At 36.0% G+C, this 14,792-nt stretch overlaps 1 protein-coding gene across 1 annotated transcript in view; it reads left to right on the forward strand.

Moving 5' to 3' along the window:
• EVI5 (ecotropic viral integration site 5) overlaps positions 1–14,792 on the forward strand; it is a 61,549-nt gene that overhangs the window by 8,162 nt on the left and 38,595 nt on the right. The window contains exons 5-13 of the mRNA XM_062497914.1: positions 684–758; positions 1,445–1,570; positions 2,357–2,500; positions 3,535–3,624; positions 3,732–3,829; positions 5,200–5,260; positions 7,217–7,270; positions 9,586–9,618; positions 10,179–10,325. Of these exons, the coding sequence (XP_062353898.1) occupies positions 684–758; positions 1,445–1,570; positions 2,357–2,500; positions 3,535–3,624; positions 3,732–3,829; positions 5,200–5,260; positions 7,217–7,270; positions 9,586–9,618; positions 10,179–10,325 (828 nt within the window). The remainder of the gene's footprint in view (positions 1–683; positions 759–1,444; positions 1,571–2,356; positions 2,501–3,534; positions 3,625–3,731; positions 3,830–5,199; positions 5,261–7,216; positions 7,271–9,585; positions 9,619–10,178; positions 10,326–14,792) is intronic.

Below are 14,792 nucleotides of genomic sequence, written 5' to 3' on the forward strand. Positions count from 1 at the left end.
AGTGTAGTGGAATGAAGTGTGCCATGAATGGAAGTAAACAGCATTGCCCAAGACAAGAACATTGGCAATCAGAACTAGTATTCAGTTTGCAGGTATTTCTGAAGTGCCCGTGACAGCAGCAAATGGCAGGTACAAGCTAATGTACAGTTGTTCCAGTGCCCAAACACAAAGTGAAAATGCCAATGTAGCATCATTTGCATTACTTAGTCTTCACTAGAGGTTAAACTTTGAAGGTCAGACCTTTTCATAGAACATAGTTTCAACAGAAAAACTGGCAGGTTTCCAAATAATAGTAATTTCCATAACTCTAAAACAAAGATGCCACCTGCATAGAGATTATCACATTCCATCCATCTGTAAATGCAACTGCAAAACGTATTTTTTCTGAAGACAATTTGTTTCATTGTCTGGTCTGTCTCCTATAAAACTAGTACTTTGTGAGATGTGTATACCAGTAGTCTCTCTTATCTTTTGGCAGATTCCTGTAGTTGAAAATTGCCTCAGAGAGCAGTAGCAGCAGGTAGAAATTAGAATGTCAGACTAAACTTCTGGATAGGTTGTCTGACCTTGTTGGATTTGGGGAGAGGAAGAACAAAGTATTAACAAGATAGCAGGATGAGCCATGATTACTTTTTAATGATAGTGAGGTTTTAATTGTTGAGAGTTTGAACTTTATTTCCCAGGCTTACTCTTTGGTGGATCGTGAGGTTGGATACTGTCAAGGAAGTGCTTTTATAGTTGGATTACTGCTTATGCAGGTAAAAATATTTAAAAATATGTGAACCTTTAAAATCCATGCTAAAATACATAATATACTGTGGTGGTTTGCTGGGAATTTTTGCAATGGTTTTCCTTCATAGTTTTGTTACAATGGAGTTGTCAAGGGCAGCTGTTTAGTCTGGAAATCAAATGAGATTTACTTTGTGTCATTCTATTTTCCAAGATACTGTATTGGAGTGGGAGGATGTATTTGTTTCTCAGAGCTAAGGTGTAGGATTGCAGGCTTGCAAGCTATTTTGGTGAGCGATATTTCAAAAATAAATGAACTTCTCATTTCTCTTCTGTTACGTGGAATCTCCTCAGAGTTCAAATGAAACTACACAGTTGATTTGATTGCCTTAAAGCTGCCTTTGTATTATTGGTTTTTGGTTTATGACAAAATAGGATATGTAATAAGAAACTTACAGATCTCCTTCAGTGTAGAAGTTATTTGCTAGAATTTAATATATACAGAAGTTCATTGTAATGGAGTAATTGGCTGTAAAATCCCTTAAACAAAACAAAAACCTCAAAACAAACAAACCAACAACCAAAAATAAAACTCCACTCTGAGCACATGCACACACACACAAAGCCCCAACCCTAAATCCTCCCAGGCTTTTTTACTCTGATATATCATTATATTTGTCCAGAGTTTTTACTGTGCTTTTTTATTTTTATATAGATGCCAGAAGAAGAGGCATTCTGTGTGTTTGTTAAATTAATGCAAGATTACAGACTACGAGAACTCTTTAAACCAAGCATGGCTGAACTGGGCCTTTGTATGTACCAGTTTGAATGCATGATACAGGTACATACAAAATCTTATCAAACTTGCTCTTCAGTAACTATTAATAAGGAACTTGGGAGTTACAGCTCAGGAGCAGGCATGTCTGTTGGCTAACAGGCTGAACTCTTGACAATTGCTAGCTTCAGAACTTCAGAAGTAAATGCATGAGGCTCTGTGAGCAATTTTTTTTTAACTTTGGCAGATAGTGACTGGCTTTAAACACCAAAGCATGAAGATTTGTGTTGCTGCAGTTTAAGCATATGAATGTTTAATTTTGTTTGAAGACTCTCAAAGTCAAAGTCTTCATAGTCAATTTATAGTATCTTAAAGGATGAAAATTGGTCGATACCTCACATATAGAATTGAAATTGTTTTCAGATTTGGAATGCAGGTTCTTCCTGGTCAGGCTGATGGAGAAAAACAGGTTTCTGTTTTGTGATCCAGTTTCTAACACAATAGGGGTGAAATATCACATAGTCTTAGACTTTGTCAGCTCTTTTTAGTTGGCCTTTCTAGATATTGCAGAGGGGATTTACAAGCTTGACTTCCCCATAGGATCAGAAAGTGTTTTTGTTATCTGCTTTGCAGGGTAGACATTCTATAGGGCATTCTATATTGGGATTTCTGTTGCATGCTTCTTGATAATGAGTCATATCTCTCCTAGTCCTGTTGCTAGTACAGACAGCTGCCATCTGTACTAAGTATCAATTATTTTCTTGTATTCAAAATTTGTCAAAAACATGCCTGCACTAAAACTACAAGTAGAAGCTCAACATACTTGTGTATTTTATTCCTCTTCTTTTCCAGGAACATCTTCCAGAGCTTTATGTGCACTTTCAGTCTCAGAGTTTTCACACTTCTATGTATGCATCATCATGGTTTTTAACTATATTCCTTACAACTTTTCCACTACCAATTGCAACGAGAATATTTGATATCTTTATGTCTGAGGTAACTACTAAATAGTAGTCATATGTTATATTTCAAGAGTAGCTGTTGAAAGCAGTTATTTAGGTAGTGGTATAAATCCCATCATGATGGAAAATTTTCATAGTCTTGCTTTTTATTTCTTATGGTTATAGATTATTTTAAGGAAAGGTGTCTGTGTGTGCAGTTTGTCAAGGAAGAGCAACTAAGTCACTGAATGTTGATATTGTGTGTATCTTGGTGCTCTAAACCTGTTGAAGTGTTCCCAAATGTGTTCTTTCTGGATGCAGTGCATTAGCATTGCATGCAGCAGGGACATCCATTCCTCAGTATTATGGTGAGTTTGCAGTGGAAACTAATGCTGCTTTTGGGCCAAAGTCAAAGTTCCCTGGGGATATGCAAGCCAAGAAGAGGGAGTGTAAGTTCCTTTTATTGTTCACAGGATGATTGGTGCCAAAGAAATTTATGGAGTTATTCAGTGTCATTATCACAAAGACACCTATGCTCTGTTTAGGGTTAGAGCTTTGCACAGCTATAGCTAGTAACAAACCATAACTTATGCTTGCTCTGCAGTCAGCTTTTAGAAAGCAGTAAGTCAAAGGTGGATCCTTTCAGCTTGCCCTCAGGAAAGTCCAAGATGGGGTATATAGTGAGTATAGTGAGACATTCTTTTTTTTTTTTTTTTTTTTTTTCCCAATAGTTTAACTGCATTTTACTATGTCTGAAATTGGAACAGCTTTTTTGAGATGTACTGGGGATTTTTCTACTAGATGTACTTTAAATGGTTGATAGAGCTGACCTAGAGAATTCCTGTCACTTGAGATTTTGCCTCATCACTAATTTCTCTGAGGGAGATGTCTGGCACCAGGACAGATAGCCAGACTGCTTGTCCTTGGAACAAAAAAAGAAACACAGAAGCAACGTGTTTAAAGATTTTTTTTTCAGTAGGCCTTTTACATATGCTTGCTTGGGTGAGATTTCCAGTGTTAGAAAATAGTAGAAAAACTGTACTGTTGACAATGCCATGAATAATTGTTGTATATTTTTTAACTTTTCAGGGTTTAGAGATAGTATTTCGAGTAGGTTTAGCATTACTTCAGATGAACCAGGGAGAATTACTGCAACTTGACATGGAAGGAATGTTACAGGTAAGCTATGTTTATAATAATTTTAAGGGAGATCTGAAATGTGTAGTGTGTGCATATTTCCTTGCAGCTGTTAATTATATGTAATCTTGTGCTCTGATTGCTTTTAGCACTTTCAAAAGGTCATTCCACATCAGTTTGACAGTGGTCCAGACAAATTAATCCAAGCATCTTACCAAGTCAAATACAATGCAAAAAAGATGAAAAAGTAGGTATTACATTTTGAGAAAATAGATTATACTGTTGCTGGGTTACTGTTTGTTTACCCTTAAGAATTGTTATTCAGTGTTTCATTTTGAATTTTCCGTCTTTGCATTTTTGGGGGATTTTATACTATTTAAACAATTAAAACTGAAGTTCTGTCTGGGAAAAAATGGTTCTAAAGTAGTATTTGATATTTTTTCTTAAATATAGTAAAGCTTTATTTAATTTACAAAAAAAACCCCTAAACTAGCATTTGAAGAAAACTGAAAGCTATGGGGAATTATAGCACTTCTATAAAAAGGAACTGAATAGGATGGATGGGTATGGGGTGGCTTCTGGTGGGAGTTTTTGGTTTTTTTTAGGGTGAAGCAGGGAGAGGAGATGAAACTTTTATGATCTGGCCTAATCCTAAAAATTTTAGTTCTCAGGAACTGGAAAAATAATCATGGTGCTCAAGAGTGCATTTGTAGTCAAAATTAGTGCTTTTTAAAATATAAATTGTTAAAACTTTGTAGTAACATTGACAACAGTAAAGCAACTTTCATTTGGGGTTTGAAATCTTGATAATATCACTACTTGTTGTTGTTATTATTAAGGTTAGTTAGTCTCTTCTGCCTTTGGTAAATTCTGTTTTGGTTAGCCAAGCTGCAGATAGTGCAATTTGCCAGGGTTAAGTTTGCTGGGTGACCTGTTGGTTGCAAAGTATCCTATGTTCATTGTTGCACTGCAGTGGGGTCTTCCAAGCTGAATTTGTCTATCTTTTTATTTTCCTTCTGTCAGCAGCCTATGATCAGTAGAGTGAGCAGTTTTCTCTAAAAAAGAAGTAACAAAGCTTTCAGGAAAAATATTTTCTTTGCAAACCAGTACAAGTGTATGTAGTTGAAAATCCTACCATTCCAAGTCTGAACTTCTTAATGTGCCTTGTGTAAAGACATTGTTATCTCAGCTTGTGGGTTTTTCTTGCTGCCTTTTACTTGGTTTGCTGGGGAGAGGCTAAAATTGGTTTATGTTTAAGGTATTTTTCTCAGATTTCTCCACATCTCTTTCTTCCAGGCTTTCCAAACTCTGATTTCTTTTGGCTGAATCTGTGGAATTGATGACTGTATTACATAAAGGGGTTATTACAGAGTAGCTCCAAATTGCTGCCACTGTATCCAAGCAAGCTCCTGCATTTCAGAGTGCTGGTTCAGTCTGTTCATATCTACTGGAATCTGTGTTTAAATTTAAGGTCCAGTCTATGCAATTACAGGAGTGCATTTCAGAGGAAATATCAATAATCTGTATCTTTGTTCTACTGTTATTTGTTAGGTATTACACCAACAAGTAAATTATCCACAGTGTTTCTGATCATGATTTACTATTTCTAATTTTTAGGCTAGAAAAAGAATACACTACAATAAAAACAAAAGAAATGGAAGAACAAGTTGAAATTAAAGTAAGGAAATTTCAATAAATTTATTTATGAATAAGTTTAATTCCTAGATGGGGGGCTACGTATTTTATCTCTGCATGTAGCAGGACATAATTAAGGTCCCCAAATTCTTTTCTTTTCAGCATTTATATTTGGAATGTCTGTTCATAAAGGACACCTACAATAAAATTATAAAGGCTTCTGGTGGAACATTAAAAAAAAACTTTTTGGGGACCTGCTGTACTTATGTTTTAAGTATTTCCTGCTGACAAAAGCTTAATAACAGATACCCTCATTTATCAGAGGTTCCAAATATGCTGGTTTAGATGTAGGTGCTCCACACAGGAGGGTTTGTATGAGACATGTTAAGACAAATTTCATAGAGTGCACTTGAGTGGTTTGTCTTTGACTTTAAGATATTGATTTTTCTTATACATTGGACCCAAATTGTAGTATCTTGTGTCTGCAGTCATGTTTTCTTTTAGAGCTTTTGCAGTTAACACAGACTGTGGGGAAAGAAGCCAAACTGCCAGTGGAGTTTAATTTTCCCTTTTTACTAACTGACCTACTTCCTGCATGTACTTAATCAGTGCATCTTTTTGCTTTTGTGACATAAATAGGATTTTGATGCCTTTTTTCCCTATTTCACTTTTTTTTTCTGCAGGATGTTGTTTGATCTGGATTTTCTTCCTTGTGTTTTTAGATGGTTCTATGAGAAAAGACAGTGGGAGAAATGATGTGCAGGTGTATTATATAAAGCTTTGTTGAGGGAGTTAGGTACATCCTTCATTCTTCCTGTCCTCTGCTAGTCATTTTGCCTTTCAATATCAGTTTTTAAGGCATCAGTTCCTCAGAAAAATGACTGTGAGACGCACCTGGGAGCACAAAGGTATTAGGAGCCTTTTCAGGCAGTTTGCTATTGTGCCAGGCAGTGAGGCAGCTAGCAGCAAGAGTACCTGCTGTAACAGCAGCCGAAATCAGATTTGCAGGGCTCAAATGACAGCTCTCTGCAGAACAGGACAAAGCAAAACTATATGAAAGCAACTGAAACTTTAGATTCTAGTACACAAATTCATTTCAAATACTTTCTGGCTTCTTGCCACCACCTCCCCCCCAAAAAAAAATAAGAAGGAAGCAAAAAACCTCCCCAAAACAAAAATCATGAAGCCCACCCCAACAAAAACACAACCAAAAGACCCCAGCCAAACAATGCAAAGCTATCTGTTTCTGGCCCTACTTTGGGATATATGTAAATAATTTCTTATAATTTTATAATAATTTATAATAATTTTAGCAGATCTTATTAGCAGAAGAGACTATATTAGGGGAGATAGAAAAACCAAACATATTTTGAGTTTGCCTTTTAGCCTGGCAGAATAAAGCATTTACTGAACTGACATCCAGTGCCCTGTTCAGAATGGTATGAATCTCTTCTATCTGAATGCTGACTACTAAAATTTACAGAAAGTGCACTGGTAAAGCATAGAGTTCTGTACAATTCTTTCTTACTTCTGGGACATTTGAGGTAATTCTCAGTATTACAGATTAATGTAAATTCTTGTGGGGAGAGGGAGGGAAGCCTTGTAGCTGCCTCCTTAGCCTGTCCTAGTGCAGGGAGTGCACTTTCACGTCCCTTAACCATGAGGACTTTGACTCTGTTTATGAAGGGGAGGCTGTCAAGTCTGGTGTGGGGTTAAGCCCCACAGTTCACCTGCAGATACACAGCTTTCAGCTAATGCAGCAGAGATGCTTTTCTATAACATGACATGTGTTCTTGTTCTTGCTGTACCAAGTTGTTTAAACTCCTATTCTGAGCTAGTACGTAATATGAAAGGATGTTAAGAAGGTCACTAATTATTTTTGTATTTATATTTATTTTCATGGATGTAATGAGATAAAAATGTTTTTAGTTTGCTTTGCTTTTATCAGACTTTCAATTCATAACTTGAGAAATGGATTTGTGAACTGTTTACCTTCCAGAGGTTACGAACTGAAAATAGACTCCTAAAACAGCGCATTGAAACACTAGAAAAAGTAAGTATGTTGGGGATTAGATTTAATCTCTGTTAATTTAGACTTTATTGGTGGCAATTTAATTGTATGAAATGTGATTCTCAGAATTATAGTTTACCTGATAATATATAGTTTTCCTGATAATCTCTGGTGTTTACTAGCTGTGCTTAGCAAATAACACAGCTATCACCAAGCAATTAAGGTCAGTGCTTTGAATATGTAAGGTTTTATCTGCTTCTTAGTGATTATAAAATCAAACTTTTGGACATACCCAACTTGTGTTATACTGTTTTCTTTCTGAATTAGAAGCATATGTTCAAAGTCCAGAAGACTCCATGAAATAATTGACTGGTCGGTTGGAAAAGAGGTCATTGAGAGAGAATCCTCAGTTTTGAAAATCTCAGGTTGCTTGGTGTTTTTACGTAGGAGCAGAATGACAGACCTACCAATGACCAGAGAGATATTGCAGCATTTGTATGAGAGCAGGAGCACTGCCACACATTCATTCTATGTAGTTTTGAGGTTTGGTGGCAATTTTGGGTACATGGTGGGGAGAATATCTAAAGACTTATTTTTCATATGTTTAGTTGGGAGTTGAGTTTTGTTAGATTGTGTTTTAACTGCCTGAAACTTCAAAGTATGTGCAGGGACTGCTGTGGGTACATTGCAAACTGTTCTCCAGTGGCCTCTCCTGTATCCTGGTATGACACCTCCTGTGGCAGATTGCATCTGAACTGCTCTGCTCATGAATGAGAACATGCCTGTCCATCTTACACACAAATAGGGACCATCTTTCAACAAATGGAATTGAATGCTCTTGCGAGTTGCAAACAATTGTGCACATTTCACAGGGAAGAAAATGGTAACATTTCAATTGAGAGTGACATAATTGAAAGACATAACACTTCAGATGTTAAACCCTATTGCAACTTGTTGAAAAGCAGTCCATCTATGTTACATTCTAATTAACTGATTTCAGAATTTAGCTTGGAAAAGATGTGTAATAAGGACACATTGTGAAAGTTGTGACCAAAAATACAATTTTATGAATATTTTTGTTTCTAGTATTGGAGATTTATAAAATTAATGGAAAAGAGTAGGCTCTCTTTAAGAAGCTTGAAGCTGTAGTGAGTAATTTTAATGCCCTTAGCAAATATATAATAGTTAATATCCTTGTTTTATACTTTATGTGTAGAGGTTTGAAATATGTTCTTGTTTTAATTATGAAGTCCATGATGAACTGCCACATGCTAGTGCTTTTGCAGATTCTGTACTTAGAATTTCAGAATTCAGACTATCCCAATCTAATTGGAATGAAAACAATTCAAAATGGGAAAATATTATCTATTAATAAGAATTTCTGAAGATTGTTATCATCACTGCATTTGAAAAACATTATAAAGTGTGAAAAATACATTAAGTTCTGTTGGAAACTTAATTTTAAAATATTACTGCATCATTCAAACCCATCTGATTTAGTTGTGATTTCCTTAGTGTACGTTAACTTCAAAGTAATAGCTCTTATCTACTAGTTTGAACTTCAATTTTCATAAAAGTTTCAAGGACAAAGGCAGCCTATGAATAGATGTGTTTCTCTGTTGTAGAATGTTAAAAAAATTGAGTGGTTTCAGGGTGGTAAAGTAGAAATTAATTAAATATAACTGCAGGGGGGTAGGGCTTGTCAGTGTGCAAAACCAAAAATTTTTCTTGTGAAAGTTTGTCAAGGAAAGAGAATCTATTACTGCTCAATGAGTTACTGCAAGATTTCAGTAAAACACAATATTAGCTGTCATAGTTGACATTTCCTACTTGCCTTGTCAGTTTGCACCATTTAACTTCCCTGCTTCATCTTAGTGGAAGCTGTAGTTCTGCATGAGTGCCTCAGTGCTTAGTTGAGTTCCCTCTGTGCTCAAATTATGCCTTTGTTTCATGTTGGGGGGGGACTGTAGATTGTGTCTTGCATCTATCTATTTGATCATATCAGATAATGCTTCAGTAACTTTGGTTAATTAGGGAAGCAAGCAATTCAAATAAAAACACCCAGTCTCCTGTAGGTGAATGTTAAATACTACGGAAATCTGGCTTTGAAACCTTTTTGTACCAAAGATGGACTGTGTTAAATCTGTTGCAGAAAAGGCTGCTTCCTGGGACCTTCAGGCTGAGTTGCCTTCATTTATATGAAGAGTTCTTAATTTTGCAAAAAGAGTTTGCACAGAAAATGGGTAGAATTTGGGCATTTTCTTTCTATCAGCTCTTGGTCTTTTTTGTCACTATTATCAGCCCTTTGTATTTTGGTTTCCCTTTTCCTCATTCCTATCTGAATTTTTCCTTTATAGGAAAGTGCTTCCTTGGCAGATAGATTGATACAGGTATAGTCTTTTAGTCTTTTACTGTATGACTCTCTTCCTACTCATAAAAAAACCCAACTGCTTTAATTCATGCATATTTGCATGCTGTAGTCTATCCCTGCTTTGCTGATTTGAAATAAATACAGAGCTAATACGTCTTGCTAGAAACTTGTTTAATTTTGTTTACTAAAAATATATAAGCTCAATACCTGCACGTCATAGTAAATTTCCTAACCTGTTGTAATTTTTTGTACACATTCCTGTGGCAAGTGGATTCTATGACACTGTATTAACAATGAAACTGAATATTGTGAACCTCAATCTGTGCATGTACAACTGAGTAATAATGCATGAAAGGAATTTTATTGAATGCAAGTACAAAACTGTGCTTGCTAAATGGGTGCTGAACTTTGTAATAAAGTACTAAAGCAACTGCTTAGTACTATTTTGCCCTAAAATTTCTACCAATTGGACTCTGCTGTTTGCAAAATCAATCTGATTAAATAAGTAGCTAAGCATCACAAAGGCAGTTTTCCTTGGATTTGTGATCAAGTGCTTAAAAAAATAAATTATGTCCTAAGGGACAAGTGACAAGGGCCCAGGAGGCTGAGGAAAACTACCTCATAAAACGGGAGCTGGCCACCATCAAACAGCAGAGTGATGAGGCCAATACTAAACTGGAGCAAGCTGAGAATACCATCAGGGAGCTCCAGCAGCAGCAGCAATGGGTAAGGAGCCTGGCAGCACATCATCTCATCTTTTTTCACTCATGTGTTTATTTTTCCTCATCATAACATGACATGGTCTCTGTGCTGTCTTTGTAAATCCCTGTTCATTGTGATTTGCATTCTTAAAATGACACAAATTGGATTAAATGAAATTTTGCTCTGTTCTACTGATAGATGAGATTCATAACCCTGGATAGGTGTAAGTTATGAATTAATTAAAAAAGCTAAATGACATATCCACAATGAAACACACCAAGCAAAAAACTCAGAGAAACCCCACAAACCAACCCAAAGCCCTTCCACCACAAAAGAAATACTAACACAAAACCACACATACAACCTCTCATAGCTCTTAATGCTAAGAATCTAGTCATTGTAAGTTGTCTCACTCTGAATACTCAAATTTGAGAATTGATTCACAGTGCCCTTACCAAGTGTGTAATTTAAGTCAGTTTCTTTGAGTTAGTTATGTTTCTTCTGAGTACCTGCATTTTTTTTTTCCCTGAGAATGCTAAAATTTACTGCTTGCTGAAGTAGAAGAGTATTGTCCCTGATTTTGGAGCTACAGAACTGGACTAAAAAATATGGGTTTATGTGCATATGGAGCAGGAAAGTAATTTTTAGTAGCCTTTGATAGTACTGTATTTGTGTGCAATCTGTGGTTTTGGTAGTAAAATGTTCAAGACTTCTGGCTGTTGCTGTAAGACTGAAGTTACTTCCCCTAAGACACTTGAAGTGCTCAGTATCTTCTCTTTGGGGGAGCAGGGGAAAGCATTTTAGCAACTTCACTTGCTGAATAAACTGCACTACTAGTGTTGATGTGAATATCCTCATACTGTTTTAAGTAAGAGGTATCCAAGTACTTGTCTGGAATCTTGGGAATTTCAGGTGTATGAAATACGACTTAGCAGCTGCTTACCAGGTTTCTTAATACCAGTGTGGCAGTTTGTTTTACATGTCTTCCACCAAAGCTCTAGAAATACTTGTCTCATATTGGAAGGTAAAGTTGAGATTTACTGTTGGACTGAAAAGAAATCACAACTGAAATGCAACGTTCTAGAACTAGTTTATTAGGTCTAATGCATTTCAGTGTAAAAAACATACCTGTTTTAGATTAGTTGTAAGAGGTGACTAATGAGCTGCATTCTCTCATGTGAAATACTGCTTTTTATAGAACTTGAACAATTTCTTTAGGGGTAAAATATGAAGAAATTATGATTAGGAGGATGGGAATGGTCTAGTAATGCTTTCCAACATTGTAATCTTTCAAGTGAAATGCAATGAGAAGCATTTATAGACTTTTGGCTATCCAGCTGTTTGTTGTCTGATTACAACAGTACACACACTTTTGGAATAGGTTTTCTAGAGGCATCCATGCTAATGACCTGTATGCAATTGAAAGTTATTAGGAGACTAAGATACTATATTTATTAATTCATCATTTGGTGGGAATATGGCTTTTAAAGCTTGTGCCTTTAACTCTGCTGGGCACCTTAGTGAGTAGCAATGATGGGGAGGCCTGAGAGGTTGCCTAGGGATGGGAACTGATCCTGAGCAGAACCTTAGATAACTCTGGATTGCAAATTTGGCTGGGTTGGAGCTGTGAGTGCAGACAACTAGACAAGTACTATGGGAATGGAAAGTAACTTCCTTCTTTCCATGCTTGCAGCATTGTTTTCTTCCACTTAAACGTGAACATGGCTACAGGAAGTTGTCTGACTGCGTGTGTGGAAATGAGACCAGATCCATATGGTTGTAGACAGATTTGTGCCTCCTATCTGGTTGATTCTGAAGTGCAGGGAATAGCACTGTGGCTTTGAGACGCATCAGAATTAGACAACGTGATGAAAGTGTTAACATGGTTGAAGTGCGGAGCGTTCGCTAGATTGTGCCGCATCAGTAGGAGGTGTGAATGAACAGGCTTTTAACTCTTTCCAAGCATGCAAGTGGGAGCGACAGATGTAAGCAGCTGTGGGCGTTTCGGCGCCACCTGGTGGGAATGCACAGATTTATTTGGAATTTGGGCATTTTACTGTACACTGGTAATTTTTTTGCCACTTGCTAGTGCTAATAGCTTTGTTCTTTGCAATACTCCTTTTCAGTATTTTCTTGAAAGTATCAGCTTTAATGCTTTCTTCTCTAATTATTTCAGCTTTGTTTACTGTTAGCAAAAAACGATTGCACTGTAAACTTGTACATATTTTGTCATCTACATATTTTTCAGTCTTGAATTGTGTTTCAGCATGATAAAAACTGTAATGTTTGGCTATGAATCTCTGAAGAGAAATGTATGAAAAGAACTGCCTAAGGGTACTTGCAACTGCCTCTTCTAAACAGCACTGTGGGATTTTAAAAAACCCCAGTGTTTTGTTGGTAGCAAAAAATAACCTAAACAATAGTATTTCTAAGAAGGTTAGCATATCCTTTGTAAAGAGGTTATGCATTTGTATTTGAATATTATCAAGGGCTTAGGTTATCTCTTCTATGAGATTGGATAGCATAGGTTGGATGGCTTAAGGGTGAGTATTGAAGGTACTTACTGGATTTGTATCTGAAGAAATTCTCCCCTGCAGCACTTCTGAATACAGAGAAGGTGGAGGAGTATTCCTTTGATCGAAGCCCAACACCAGAAGCCCAAATTACATACAAGTTTATCTTTTTTTATATGCTAAACTATTTATAAGGAGTTTTTTAGCTGAACCAGGGTGACTTCATTGTGGAATCTACTTAAAGAGGTAGTCATTATACTAACGAATGATACTAATCTCTCTGGCTTCTCTGGTCTTTAAATGTAGAAGCTTGCCAAAAGCAAGTTGTGATGGGTTTCCAAATGATTAAGAGGAAGGTGGCTTCTTCCTCATACTACTAGTAAATCAAGAACTGCCTAGAGGAAGTTGTGCTTGACTTGAACAAAATACAGTTTTCTTTTGAGGCACGATAAGAACAGTGGTATTTGAAGAGTATGGGGAAAGGGTAATCAGCCTGTTGTAACTTACTCCTGATAAGTACGTGCTAAAGTTTTTATTCTCTGTACTTTTCCCCTTGTGTTTCTAAATGAAAAGGGTAGCTTCTTGCTGGATGTAAACACCTCCAGAATGCAAATCCTGTATTTCCCTGTGACACTGTAATTGTCAATGATTACCCAGTTCATCAATCTGAATGCTTTAAAATTGAATCTGATAAATTGGTGACTAATTAAGCTAAAATTAGTTCACATCTTATTTTTAAATAGGCTCTTCAGCTATATTATATGAAGATAGAATTTTAATTGACTAAGCATTCAGATGGAGGCATATGCATTTTGCAAGGTAATTTATAGTGATATATTTGGTTATTGTTACAGCAATTTCATAATGCATAGTTTCTTTTCAGGAACTCATGCTGAAATGACTGATTATAATTAAGAACAGAGTAATTTATACTTGGAATATATGCTTGTAAATCAATGTTGCAACTTTATGGAAGGCTTCACTTTATTTTACAGTATTCTTTCCTAATATTGTGTTCTGATTTGCAACAAGAAAGCAGAAAATAAGAATACTGTATTTAGGGAGGTACTACAGTTAGTGCTTAAATATGTAAACAAAGCTGGCTGGGAGCTGCTGAATCATCTGTTAATTGCTCTTCAGCATAGTGTACTGGAGAAACATTGTGTAATTATATTTGTCATCAGCCAAAATAATATTTGATATGGTTATATTTTAAAAAAAATTGGGTGGAAATAAATCCAGTTGTATGAAGCAGACCAAGCACTTGTTTCTTTCAGAATTAAATGGCTGTAGAACTACAGTTTTAGCCCTTTATTCTATGTATGTCTCTTCAATATAGGCAAGAAAGTCACTGTGGTTAAAATGTTTGGTGGTGCCTGAAAGTCTGTATTTGTATTGTGGCTTTTGTCAGAAATTCCAGGGCTTAAGGCAAATATATTAAAGCATATATTTTTCCTGCAGCCAGTTTAAAAGTAATTTTCAAACATTGTTTTATTACAAACTTGTGTTACCTTTATATACTAAATTATTGAAATTATGCTTTGTTTTACTAGGTAGCAAAACTCACAACTTCTAATTTGTGGATCTTGATTCCTTCAGTCTGTTTTGATCTTGGCTGGGGTTTTTTGCCAGTATATCAGGATTTTACTTGGAGTTTGTTGTGACTAAGTAAATAAATACTCTTAACATACTCTTTAGGCAGGCAAACTCTAAAGACATTTAAAGAAAAAGATTTGTGTCTGAAACTGGATTAATAATTTTTTCTTACATTCCCTATTACTAACCATTTGGTAAACATCAATTAGATTTTTATAGAATACACTTACATTATTGCAGAATCAGCATGTATTCAGTTCTTCAAATCTGCTGTTTTCTCTCAATGTCCTGGAAAATACTAGAGAACTTCTTACCTTACAAAAGAGAGAACACGGCATTTGCTCTCATTCTGTATGTACCACAGACAGAAATCTGGAACACA

This window comes from Cinclus cinclus, chromosome 8 (assembly GCF_963662255.1).
Source record: "Cinclus cinclus chromosome 8, bCinCin1.1, whole genome shotgun sequence".
Taxonomy (NCBI): domain Eukaryota; kingdom Metazoa; phylum Chordata; class Aves; order Passeriformes; family Cinclidae; genus Cinclus; species Cinclus cinclus.